This window comes from Pipra filicauda, unplaced genomic scaffold (genome assembly GCF_003945595.2).
Source record: "Pipra filicauda isolate LSUMZ 115617 unplaced genomic scaffold, ASM394559v2 scaffold128_size5466820_pilon, whole genome shotgun sequence".
Taxonomy (NCBI): domain Eukaryota; kingdom Metazoa; phylum Chordata; class Aves; order Passeriformes; family Pipridae; genus Pipra; species Pipra filicauda.
This window is the reverse complement of record NW_024103751.1, coordinates 2,802,514-2,815,518: the sequence shown is the minus strand read 5'-3', so window position 1 is coordinate 2,815,518 and position 13,005 is coordinate 2,802,514. Positions and strand designations below refer to the sequence as shown.

At 48.9% G+C, this 13,005-nt stretch overlaps 1 protein-coding gene across 2 annotated transcripts in view; it reads right to left on the bottom strand.

Moving 5' to 3' along the window:
* SIM1 (SIM bHLH transcription factor 1) overlaps nucleotides 1–12,478 on the bottom strand; it is a 54,206-nt gene extending 41,728 nt beyond the window's left edge. The window contains exons 1-3 of one of the 2 annotated variants that reach the window (XM_027731862.2): nucleotides 12,271–12,478; nucleotides 10,802–11,497; nucleotides 694–776 (exon numbers count right to left, since the gene is read on the bottom strand). In XM_027731862.2, the coding sequence (XP_027587663.1) occupies nucleotides 694–776; nucleotides 10,802–10,976 (258 nt within the window). In that variant the 5' untranslated portion in view covers nucleotides 10,977–11,497; nucleotides 12,271–12,478. Of the gene's footprint in view, nucleotides 1–693; nucleotides 777–1,167; nucleotides 1,352–10,801; nucleotides 11,498–12,270 lie in introns of those variants that run through there. The other variant, XM_027731889.2, reaches the window with a different exon arrangement.
* Between the last annotated feature and the right edge of the window lie 527 nt (nucleotides 12,479–13,005).

Here is a 13,005-nt window from a genome sequence, read left to right as displayed (position 1 = left end):
ACTCCTATCCTATTTCGAATGTCACTGGGGGTTTAGCACTTTCATATTTCCTAAGGATATTTTAAGCGATCAAAGGAAATCTAAAATTCTCCACAGTGTAAATAAGACAATTTGCCAGGTACATTTCAACAGACATAAATGGGACTCCTGGGTGTGCCGAGAGCAGAATAGACCCCCAAAAGGTAACATGACTCCACTAAAAATGCATGGTCATGGTAACAGCTATTACTCATTAGTATTGCGGAGCGCTGTGAGTTTTCAGATGTGTCCTGCCTTACTCGTGTCTCTGCAAATTTCTGTGCCCACTGAGTCCTTCTGTCCAGGACAGCCTTCCCTAACCTGTCTCTAGAGCCTCTCCCTGTAACACCATCCTGACCTTCAGAACGTTGACGAGACTTGTCACCTTGTTAATAATTTGGGGAAGAGTCATGCTACTGTACCTCGGCACACTGGGGCACACTGTGATTCCCTCACTGTGGACCCAGTGCTAGACGATGCTGGGGCAAAGGACCTGGAGGGACCAAATCACAGACCCAGGAAAACACACAACATTCAAATTGTTCCCCTCCTGCCTCCCTTTTTATTAAACACTTGGACAGTTAAAAATTAGTCAAGGTGGCAATTAAAAGCTCAGAAGAGGGAACGATTTCTTTAATCATTAATACCATATGGCTGTCGTTTCCAGGCCAGTACCTGCAAAAGATGGGATCCCAGTTCCCGTCCAACATTATCCAGTGGGCTGGTTCGGCTGGAGTGGCCCCAGGCTTCTCCGAGTCCTTATTTAAGACAAACGAAAAAAAGTAAGGTCAGGAAACGAAAAACTGATTCGTGTGGACCTGATGGAGAGGAACATTTTTTGGTTTCAAAGTTTTGCTTGTACCCTCTCTAAAGCATGTATACATACAATCTTTGAAAACTAGGTGTGGCTTCATTGCAGATAGAACCCTCTTTTGTGGTTTGTTTTTCTGAGTTTGGTTGTGTTTTGGTTTGGTTTTTTTTTAAGATCTAACTCCTGTGAGAGAAAAACACAAAAATACCTATTTTGAGTTAACGGTGAAGTTAAGTTTTAAGACGTAAGTGAAACAGCGTCCCAGTCAAAAGGGCTTTTTAGTGCTGCCTTCGGCTACTGGGAACTCGTCCCCTGAACTTCAGGAAAAGCGTCCTAACCTCACGATCCCACAGGCAAGTCACTGTCCGAAGGCACGGCCCACCCTTCCTCCTGCCCCACGAAGTCGGTCTTCGGGATTCACCTCCATCCCCATCTCTCTTCCCGCTGCTCCGGTGGGCGGGATGATTCCCTCTGCGGGGAGGGGTGATCTGCCTCCATACAGCTCCCTCCAGAAATGAGTCTCTCCGGACTTGCCTAATGTTTTAGACGCGGCTTGTTTTCCCCTACGCAAAGTGATAAGAAATAAAAGCCAGGTGGAAATTACTTCACCTGAGTAAAACTATTCATAGGCGATGCCTTTTCACTGTGTTGTTGCCGAAGTAATTTAAACGGGTTAGTTAAAACCTTTGACGCCTAAGCCATGAAATAAGGCCCAGCCTGACACGCACAAACACTAAGATAAAGTGAAAGGGAGGGAAAACATACAAATCCTGATCGATGACTGGGGTGCAGATCGCACGGGGGTGGCGAGACCCGAGCCGGAGGAGTCTGTCCCCCCGCGAGGCGAGTTCGGGAAAGGCAAGACCCCGTTTTCCAGCTATTTCGAGGCAAACAGAGGGCAGCCGCGAGCATCCCTCACTGTTGACCGGCTTCACCCAGGTGTTTGCCGGTCCAAACAAAGCCAACGATTTGCTTTGCGCTGTTTGAACGGGGCATCCCAGGGCGGCCCGCCCTCCCCACCGCCGGAGCAGTGCACCCGCTCGTCCTCGCCTTTCCCTCTCTTCTTCCCCCCTTCCCTCGTCCACCTCTTCACAACAACTTGTCTCTTCACCGCTCCTACATTTCTCTCCTTCCTCCTTAACTTCACAGCCCTACAAAGGCAGGAGCATCTCTCTGGCCTGTCCCTCATCCTACAGCCCCAGCGTGTACCAGGGCGCCAGCCAGAAACAAGCTCCCTTCTGTTTATTCCTCCAAGCCAATTAATGGGGAGCCAGCCACCAGGATGGAGGATCCCCTCCGCCCCCTGTATTCGGGAAGGAGACGGCGAATCTTGCACAGCTTCCAGGGAAAGAGAGACAAGCCCTTGTATATTTGTTTTTCTAGAGCTCCTCAGAGGTTTCTCTGCCGGGAAAGCAGGACGGCCCGTTTGTGCAGAGGCGGCTCCTTTCCGCGTCCCTCCATCCGGAGAGAAATCTGAGTGACAGGTTTCTTTAGTCAGGACTAAATCTGCGCTCCTCTCCTAAGATTTAAGTTGCTTATTAATCTGAGTTTACAGCTCTAATTATTCTTCTTCTAAAAAGGAAAATAACCCGACCTCATTGGGTTAATGAACAGCTCACGGGCATTGCAGGTTAACCTCCCGTCCGGGAAGGCGGTTCTTTGCGGGGCGCTGAGCTCCTCACTATGTTTCAAATGGAAACCTCGCGCTGCTGGGCTGTGTCTACTCATAGTTTATAATTAAACGTTTTCACTCGTCTACCTGAACGGGCTTTTTGAAATCCTGTCACATGAGATGATCCTTTGTACTCCCCAGATGTTTCAGGACTTTCAAGTCGGGGACTATTTCTATTCGTTGTCAAGCCCAGCCTCTCCCAAATCGATGGCCTCTCCTGATGCCCCTTAAATATTGTTTTAAAGATTATAAGAGAAAACCTCGTCCATTAATATTCCTTTCCCCCTCGTCTATTCTCTTTAACATCCAGTTTTCTTTTATCGAGGGGGCAAACTGTGATTTCTTGCACTTGACCTACCGCAGAATATTCTGCAAATCCTTTGATTGTCTATTTAAAATAAAACAAGGAAATCAGCTCTCCCTTTTGCTTCAGGATTACGCTTGGAAACAAGATCTAAAGATTCTCTTGTAATTTGGAGAGCCAACAGCATAATAGCTCTGGAATAGAAACAAGCAGCTTTGTGAGCGGAAGGATAACTAAATCGTTTTTAGGCAAAGGATTTTCCCAGTTAAAGTGGCCGAAGACAAAGCAAAACATAATCTATTTTGGAAGATTTCGAAGATATGCCACATTAACCTCAGCAGATAAAATTTGCTTTCTCCCCTGCGTCCCCTCCCCCACCGCAGTCTGGTTTATCATATTTACATAAGTAGTCTTAGAATGGATGTATCTATTATGGATCTAAGGAGCTAGCGAGCTCACATTTCATTTGGAAATAGAGGGAAAGTTTTACTGTTGCTTAATACTTGATGCATTGTAGAACCATTTCCATTTAAATACCCCCGACCCACGGATTACCTCAATGGACTGGCTGCATGGGTTTTGTAATTTCCTGAAAATGAGATTTCGATTTATAAAACAAGAAACCAATTAGTAACCAAATGAGGCGAAGTAGATCCACTAAAATTGACCTAATCCCACAGGTACCATTTAGGCCAGTAACCGTCTAACACAAGCTCAAGGCATCATCCAGCTGTGTTATTCAAGGAGAAAAAAAAAAATGGATCGAGCTTTTATTTCAGAATGAATTTGATACTCTTGACAAAATATAGATTATAGCTCCTGCCTAAAAATCTCTTCCACTCAAGGAATTTTTTTTCCTTAGAAAATAAACTATTTGTGCCACAAGAAACTGTCCACTGTCACGAGGGAAGGGGGGGGGGGGGAAGTTGGAAAAAAAAAAGAAGAAAATAAATAAAGGCGTTTTAGTCAGGCTATCGCTTAGTTTGAGAACAACCTCGTTACCCGGCTGCCTGCACACCTAGATTGCGCGGAACCTACGCAGAGCGATCGTGCTGACTCATCATTTCTCCCAGTATTTTCCAATGGAAAACCACTGCGCTTTCCACGTCAAAAAGCGTGTCCATCGGTTTCATGGGCTCACTACACCGGCGGGTCCCTGTGAAATGCTTTCTCCCCACCTAGCCATGCCCACCCCCGGCACCGGGCAAGCCTCTCCGCACCGCCAGCCTGTCCCCCACGCCGGGCTTACAGCCAGACCCGGTGCGCTGGACTAACTTGGCCCTGTCCTTCCTTCCCCTCATCTTTTGATTGATGCAAGCCTTGATGTCGACAGCCAATGGAACCAGGGGCTGGGTGGGCATCGTCCCTACCCAGTGGCGATACTGTCGTAAGAAGCTCCTCTGTGCCACGGAAGGGGGAAGAGATTCCTCAGTCATTTCTAATTTGATCTAGGCAAAGACAGAGGAAGGCTGGCGCAGGGAAATGAGACGCCAAGAGGCCGAGGCAGCTCCTTGGCCCTGGTTGATCTCCGGGTTATTTGTCCCTCTGTGAGCATCTGCAGAGCAGAGCCCATCTAGACCCCCTCCTTTGTCTGGCAATAGCAAAGGGGGGCGGAGGTGGCCGGTGGGGGTGGGGTGGCCAGAAGATGCAAGCCCTTATCTACTTTGTACTGGTTTGCCGGCTTTTAAAAGCAGTTACTGCGATTTCCCCAACGGAGTCTCCATCATGAAACCTCAGCACAATCCGGATTCACGGTCGCGAAAGCAACGGCAAAGTCCCCGTTTAAAAGCACTTAGTGGAGAACCCATCCTGAGCTCCACACCCGCTTCTCTGGGGGCCAGACTTGGAGAGCAGCTACATCGGGGGGCAAGGAACCCCTGGGCACCCCACCGGGGGCTTACCCCTGTCTGGCCGCACCACCCCGCACAGCCCGGCGAGGCCCACGGAAGCTGGGCACGGTGGGTAGATGCTGGCTTGAAGACGAAACCCCCGTATCCAAGGAGTTTTCTCCTGTTGCTGTGGATGCGCAAAGGGAGAGGCTCAGGGGGCTCGCCCAGAGGCAGACCGCTGCTGCAGGGCACCGCTGGGAGCCGGCCCGGTGGGGCAGCCGCAGGGACTCTTCTCTAATCTGGGTCTAAGCAGGTCCACCTCGCGTTCCTCTTCCAGGAGTTTCTCCAAACTCCCTCTCCGAGCAGAGGACCCCGCCGTCGCGCTCCCGGATCTACCCGGAGACTCCCGGAGGCCGTGGCCCGGGGACGTCTCCGCTCGCTTTTGTTTCGCCGCGTTTTCTTTGCCCTTTTGACAGCCGCTCTCTGGTTATTAAAGAAGGAGGAGCACCAGTTCGCTCCTCGCCCGCCGGTGCCGAGGGGGATGTTGATCTCGGGATGCAGGAACCCCGGCCACCTCTGCCTCGGGGCTCGCCCCTTCCCCTCAGCCCCGACAGCCGCCCTGGCCGTGCTGGGCAGGCCGAGGAGGGGCGGCTCGGGCACGGACACCGGCTTCGTGCAACCTGCCCAGAGAAGCCGCTCCAAAGCCGGAACGGGCATGTCACCTCCTTGCGCGGCTCCTCAAGCAGCACCTTCCCTGCCTCCCACTGCCCGTCGCCACCACTGTTGCCGCCTTAACACCCGGGGAGTTTGCTCTGGGGAGAAGCGAGGCACGGGAATTTTTGGGGGACAATGAGGCAGGACAGTTCGGGCACCATCTCCAACATAGTCATTCTCCCTCGCTGTCCAGGGAAAATGTCAAATAACAGCTCCGGGAGCCGCGGGAACAGAAACTGCACGCCCTAGTCACCGGCAAGCCAAAAGGCAACTGGATGTTTTATCGAGGAATTAGCTTGATTCGATTAACCATTTAATTAAACCGTCTGCCGCCAGCGCTCCGTTCTGCCATCGCCTAAAGCCCGACAAGGCTGATTTCTCAGTTAATTTAACAGGCAGTGGTTAATGATAACTCAAAATCTCGGCCAAATTAGGCTTCTGTGAGGGACTGGGTCGCCGTCGGAGGGCTGAAATAGAATAAGCTATGTTAAAAAAAAAAAAAAAGCTGCTCATTTCCAACTGCCTGCAGATGCCATTAGCAAGGTTTTGTAAAGATTTATTGTCTCGGTAAATCACATGTGTTCATTTGAAGCACAGATAAGTTAGCATCCCGCTTTCTTTATAAAAATAATAATAACAGGAAGGAAAAGCCCTATTGACTAAACAAACAACCCTATTAACAAAACGGTAGTGGAAGTAATGCCGAAGCTGTTTCACTCTAGAAAGAAATACCAGGATTTTGGCACACACAGGGTAACGGAATTGCGCTTTGAAATGCAAACAAACGGAACCATGCCCAAATTGGAGGGGGGGGGGGGAATTAGGGACATTTTCTAGCACCAACTACTTACTCATCTCTACAAAAGACGCAAATTCAAATAGTCCTTATTTCGAAGAAAAAGGGGAGGAAGAAATTGCGCCAATGCACACGCTGTTTATATGCAAGTTGAAAAATATCCTCCAACATGAAAACGGCCGCGTGTTCCCAAAGAAAATATGATTTTCCCCTCTGCTTATCTAAGTATTCTTTCTAATAATAAATCTGTTTTTTTCAACGATCATGCTAGTAGTTTAGTTCTGCACTTCACAGTTTAAGTTCACATCAAACCTGGAATTAAACAGAGATGCAGCGTGGAGAGTAAACTGCAGCTTAAATGAGAAAAACTTCTGTAAGAAAATAAACACTGAAACCTAATGCTCAATCATTTCCCTTTGCAGTAAGAAAAACAGCATTAAATCACCTATCCACGTGGGAAAGAGACTTTTTTTTCCTGTTGATCTCTTCCCCCTTTAAAATAAAACAAGGTTAAGGGTTTCAATATTGAAATGTTAACCATCCTGATTCGGCGAAAGTTTATGTAAACTGAGTCTCTGCTTTTGTCTTGAAAATCAAATGTCCCTCCGCGCCAAAAGGATCCATCCTCACTAGGACAGCCTGCAAACCTTCCTCTTCCCTCTTTCTTCCGAGTAAGAAGAATCAGACCGTTAAAGTATTTCTAATTAAAAAAAAAAAAAAAAAAAAAAAAAAGAAAAAGAAAAAGAAAAACAGCAACAACAAAATGTATTTATTGTGCCACTTGGACTTTTTGTTTGGGTTTTATTAATTTTGTTCCCCCTTCACTTTTGGATACTGCCGAGGGTCAGTGAAGAATTACTCTGCTAGTAATAGCGATTGGATCCTTCTTAACGGAAAACTCTTTTTAGTACTTCGACACCCTGGAGATTTTTCTACATATTTTTTGTGTCCACGGCACTTATCATTAATGGTTTAATGATAAATTGAAATTTTAGTGTTTCGTTAATTTTAATGAACGTTAAATCACGAATTAATATATTAAAAAGTTCTGCTTTAAAAAGGACAAAAAAACAAAACAAAAAAAGACTAACATTTAAAAATCTTTCCTATTCTCTTCAGAAATTTAGCAGATATTCACTCTTTCCAAAGCTGTCTGATCACCGAAAAGTAATATATGTCTTATAGCTTTCTCCTCCTGAACAGAAGTGTTTTAGCACTGAAAGGATGCGAGAAACCTATGCCACTGAATACTTTTCGTTCTTGACAGTTTTAATCTGCTGGAGACGTAATAAAGTGAAATCAAAGGTAGATAGAACAACCCAACAGCGTTTCAATAGCTTGGGAGAACTACACAGTCATTACGAGAGGGAGCTCGTTGGAAAATCTCTGCTCGGTTTATCAAGTTTGTCCAGTGTCACTGGTTGTGTTTAGATATATGGGGGTGAGAAGGAAACCTTACGTGTTTATTCTGTGTGTGATTCTCCCTGCATTTCACTCCTAGAAAACTCTTGTTTCCAAAATGAACCCGAAATCTACCCACTTTGTCTCTCTATAGGGACCTCTCAGACATAAAAATATGCAGACAAGCGCATACCGATTCTCTCCGCCCTGTCCCCAGCCCCGCGTGTGCGCGGTGATGAGGAGTGTATATCTTTCTGTACGTGGTTATTTACAATCAGCCCTATGCAAGCACTCTCCGGGCAGATGGAAATTCGCTCTTGTACCGGGGAGAGGGGATGTGAGTTACTCTGGAAGTGCAGCTTGCTCTTAGGGAGACAACGGTTCTCTATTCTGACTCCTCCAAGATCTCTTTAAATGTACCGCATGATACTTCGCCGTGCTCCTGAGCCTCCTGCAACTCATCTCCAGCCCTTTGACCAACTCGTCGGTCTGTCCCAATGAGTTGTATCGCTTTCCTCCCCGGGGAAATACAAGCAAACGGACCCCCATTACATCCATCCAACGTCCCTACCCTGCCTCCTCCTTTCAGAAAGGCTTATCCTTTCCGTGCGTCATTTCCCCGACTGACACTACCTTGTTCTCCCTTCCCAGCGAAGTGATGACTTTTTTTTCTGAGTGGGGACACTGGGAGACCAGAATAGCACCCCTTTTCCTGGCCTCCCTCCTCCCCGCCGCAGCCGGACAAGCACAGGCACACCGCACCGAGAGCCCAAGACTCTGCCGCCGGCTTCCCGGAGCCCATTCCTTCCCCCAGGGTCCCGGGGAAAATCACCTGGGCTCGGCTCCCGCATGGCCAGGCACGGCCGCAGTGCCTGAAGGCCGCTCGTGGGCGACTCGCTCCTGTTTATTCGCGGCGAGTGCAGGGAAACCCGCGGGGCTGGGACCGGGCCGCGCTCCGCGCCCACCCGCCTCCACGGGAAGTACGTGGGAGGGCGAAGGAGCCCGCGGGGAAGCCGCCCGGCCCCACGCCACGCCGCGGCCCCGCTCTCGGGCCTTCGCGCCCAGCCCGCAGCGCGCCCACGCCCGCGGCCCTGCACGGCCCCGGGGGAGGACGGAGGGCGGTGGTCCCGCGTGGATGTGCCGCCCGCCCGGCGCCGGGCCTCCCGCGGCAGCGCCTCCAGGGGCGAGCCCTTCCGTGCCTGCTCGCTGCCTCTCTTTTTAATTTGCAGTTTGCCTTTAACGAGACTGCGAGGGCTCCGCTGCCCCCCGAGCTCCGCTCAGCCGCCCTTTCTGTCTCCGCACTCAAATTAGCATCTGCTGCGGCCGGCAGCGGCCCCGGCGCGCTTCGCCGCACGGTTCCCCAGGGCATTTAGGCATCCTGCGCTGCCACCGAGGGACGAGGATCAGCTATTCTTCTTTTCCCATGATTACTCACAGCCTACAAGCAACACCATATGCTTCTTCTGATCAAACAACCCGCTACATAGGCACCAGTAATTGACGAGACCTGCTCGAAATCACGCAGAAAGGTAGCCTACTGAGACCGCAGGAGTTGACAAATCATTGCTAATAATCCTTTTAGGAACATCATGGGCATCAGGGTTTGCAATAGCTTTATTTTTATAAAGTATGCGCTGACAGTATAAAGGACAACTCGGTCGCCTTTGAAACAGAAGACTGTCCCGCATAATGATCCTCAAGGTGGCAGATCACATAGAAGAGGAAAGTGGATTGATGAAGGCTTTAATTATTATTATTTTTAAAGGTTTCATTTAACCCCTTCTTTGGTTATAAGTGACTCGGAAATATGGAAGATTGTTTAAAGAAATGGTAAGATGCACTGAATTGGAAATTACTGCTGTGGACTTTAGGTATAAGCATTCATAAGTAACCTGGAGCAGGGGGGGAATTATCCCCCCCCCCTCCCCCCGTTCAAATGACTGCCACATTGCATATTTATTTTTAAAAAGTAGAATTAATACCAATGGTCCACCAATTTAATCTGAAAATATAAAATTAAAAAAAAAACCAAAAAAAAACCAAAAAACAAACAAACCAAAACAGGCAAACAAACCAACCTCCACAAAACTAAAGCAAAACAAAACCAGGGCATATACACACTCTTGATTTGTAAAAAAAGTACAGACCAACCGAGTCGAGATACAGCTACAGAAAACACAGGGGGACATAGCTGTATTATGTTGTTTCTTATGTACACACACTTTTCAGGAACAGTAGTAGCGAATTTTGTATTAGATTGGGAAAAAAAAAAAAAAGCTCTTGATGCTTTTTCTTTCATACAGATGGAATTCCATAGAGTTGATTTAAATAAAAAGTTCATGAAACCTTTTTTATTTTTTCCCCTATAGAACCAGTAGTGTGAGAACATAGAAAAAACTTTATTCTGACTCTCTTAACTTCGTGCTGTTTGTTTTTCTTGGCAGCCGATTTAGAAGCCCCAAGATGGTCGCTTTAAATCCTAATTCTACTTAAAAGCAAAAGACACGAGAAATTTTAGGATGCTTAAGACTTCTTTTGCTAGACAGGCGGGACTGTTGCTGTTGCCGTGGAAGTCAACGTGAAGTTTACTTTTGCCTGTTGAGGAGAATCAGGCCCAGGCTAGGACTCTGGTTTTGCAGTACTGGGTGGACAGGGGGTTGGATGTCTGGGTGCAAAACTCCTGTTAAAAATTTCCGAGGACTATTAAAGCCCTCAAACTGCCCTAGTGATCCTCAGAACGAAACACGGCACATTGATGATGCGATTCGGTGTGCTTGACTTATTTATTTAGCGTGTGTGTGTGAGCACGCCTGTATGCGTGTCCTGTACCTGTACACCGCACATTTGCTCGATAGTTGAACTAAGGCTTTAGGACTTTGCATAGACTTATGTAAATATTTACCCATATACTAACTGCCCCACAGGATGTCTATAAATAGGGGTGAATCATTCCCTCTTTCGCCACGCGTGTGCTTGGCGGGGAATGCACATCTTACTGGGAGTCTAAGGAAAAAGAAAACACGGGTTTGCAGCAGAGCTCAGTGCCTTCAAGTATTGACAAAAGCATCGTAAGTCCCCAAACAGACCTGTCATAGGAAATAAAGGGAAAGTATTTACAACAGAAAAAAGTGACAGCGGAGAGCACTCTGTCTCCGAGCACACCACCTCATCGTTTTTATCTTCTTTTTTAAGGTAAAAGTGATAAGCGACACCTGGATAGGAAAGAAAAGAGAGGCGAATAGGCATTCTCACCTACCTTCTGGGAAAACCACCCTCATTTTTAAATAGCTGGTGGTGAGTCTGATTATGGATGCTTTGTCCAGCTGAGAGGTGATAGCGGAGGGCAGGGGTAGTAATTTAGCCAGTTCATAAAATTCACTGTTTTCTTTCTCCCGTCTAGTCCGGGCAGCATTTTTGGACTTCTCTTTCATCGTGTTTTTTATCCCCTTCTTTGCTACAATTTAGACTCCAGACATTCATCCAAAGGTGAAAGGGAAACTCAGCTGCAATTCATCTCTCCGGAGCATCAGGCAGCGATTCTGAACGCGTCCACTACTCTGAGAAACGGTTCTGTTGTGTAAAATGCAAACAAGTATTGAAGAGCAGAGAGATGTTCTTGAAAAAAAAAAAAATATATATATATATATATTCTCTGAAAAGCAGAGTCAATCGGATGGCAAAGGCATTTATCCAATGCAGCTCAGCACTCCAAGCAACTGGAGTAAAAAAAAAAAAAGAAAAAACCAAAAAAAAACCACTAGAAATTTGAGGCACCAGGCAACCAAACGACATATATCTGGCCTTTTTTCCTACTCGTGACGGGCAGCAGAGCTCCTCGGAAGAGGGTCATAGTAATCCCGTTTCTTCCCGTTGTCCACTGTCAATCCGAGGGCCGAACGCCCGGCCGCGAGCTGCCTCCCAGAAAGCTGGGTGACTTCCCGGGAGCCTCTCTCTGTGAAGACAACAGCAGTCCTGAAATAAGAGAGCCGGCACAAACCGCCGCAGCAGAGCCGCGAGAAATAATCAACAACCAGCCTTCGGTGGGTGCAGTATTTTCTCCCACCAGAGGGGAAATTAAAAAAAAAAAGTGTTCTCAGATAGCGTGCCCACGGAGAAGCCTGCCCTGCACTCTCCTCCCACAGCCCTCGCACTCCCCAGCCCAGGTGTGCACTGCATGGCCAGAATGAAACCGCGGCAGAAGCCAGTCCCCGGCTCCCGGCACAGGCGTTACCGGTCTCGGTGATGCCAGGGCTGCGCCGTCCCCTCTGCTCTCCCTCAGGCCGGCACCGCAGGGGCGGCCAGACCTTTCCGCGCTGCGTGCTGCCAGCCCCGCAGTGGGAGAAACATTTCCAATTACGGAGTATTTCTGCTTGTTTTCTCTTTTTTCTTTCCTTTTTTTTTTTTTTTTTTTTTTTTTCCCCCATTTTTTTTCTTTTAAATTTCCCCTCTTCTCGGCTACTCTCCTCATTCTCCGGCTGGGGTCGGGGAGATGGCTGGGGTGTCTACCTCAGCTGCACGCTAGCCAGGGGAGGCACGCTCTGCCCAGCCCTGCCCCGAGCCGGAATCCACCCAAACATCACATTTTTCTAACCAAATTATCTTTTTTTTTTTTTTTTCTCATTTTCCACCGTGGGGAAGCGACCCACAGCCTAGTTCCCGCACATCACTGCGGCTCTTCGCTGCGGCTGGCAGCTTGTGGTGGGTTGTGATCTTCTTTTTACCTACCTTCAGTCCCTTAGCCCGGCAGCCTGCAGAGAGCTCTCCCGGGGTGAGAAGCCCAACTCTTTAATTGGCTCATTAATGGCACGGGGAAAAGTTTGCGCCTGTCACTGCTCCTCGCACCGATGGGCAGACAGACATTGCCGCCTCCCCATCCCCTTTATCGGCTCCCAGGCTCTCCGTCTCACATAATGGGGGGTGGGGTGGGGTAGGGTGGGGTAGGGGGACGAGGTTGGTATTAATGAAGAATCCCTAATTTGCGGCTGAGAAATGCCTAATAACTTCTTGATGGCTAAAAGCCTTTTAGCACAACTTCATTTTTCCCCAACCCCCCCCCCGTCTCCTCCCCCCGGGCAGGGCCCGCCCTCGGTGCCAATCACGGACCCGCCTCGCCTCCCATTGGCCGCCATCGCCCGCCCTCGGCCGCCCACTGGTGGAGGGGCGGTGACGTCACACGAACGCATCTCCCTCCCCTCTCTCTCCCCTTGCTCCCCGTGTCCGCCCTCTGACCTGGCGGCGTAGCCGGGGGGGAACGGGGACACACGGACACACACACCCCCCACGCACACGCCTTCCCCCGCGCGTACCTGTTAGGGGCTTATTTTTGTTAAGGTGGGTATTTTGGCCGTCGCCTGTCCGCTTGGCACCGGAGACGAGAGGCCGAGGTCCCACGGGACCTCGGAGTTGTGAGGATCGCCGCAGTTTTACACATCCCCCTTCCCCCAAATTCTCCACCCCAAA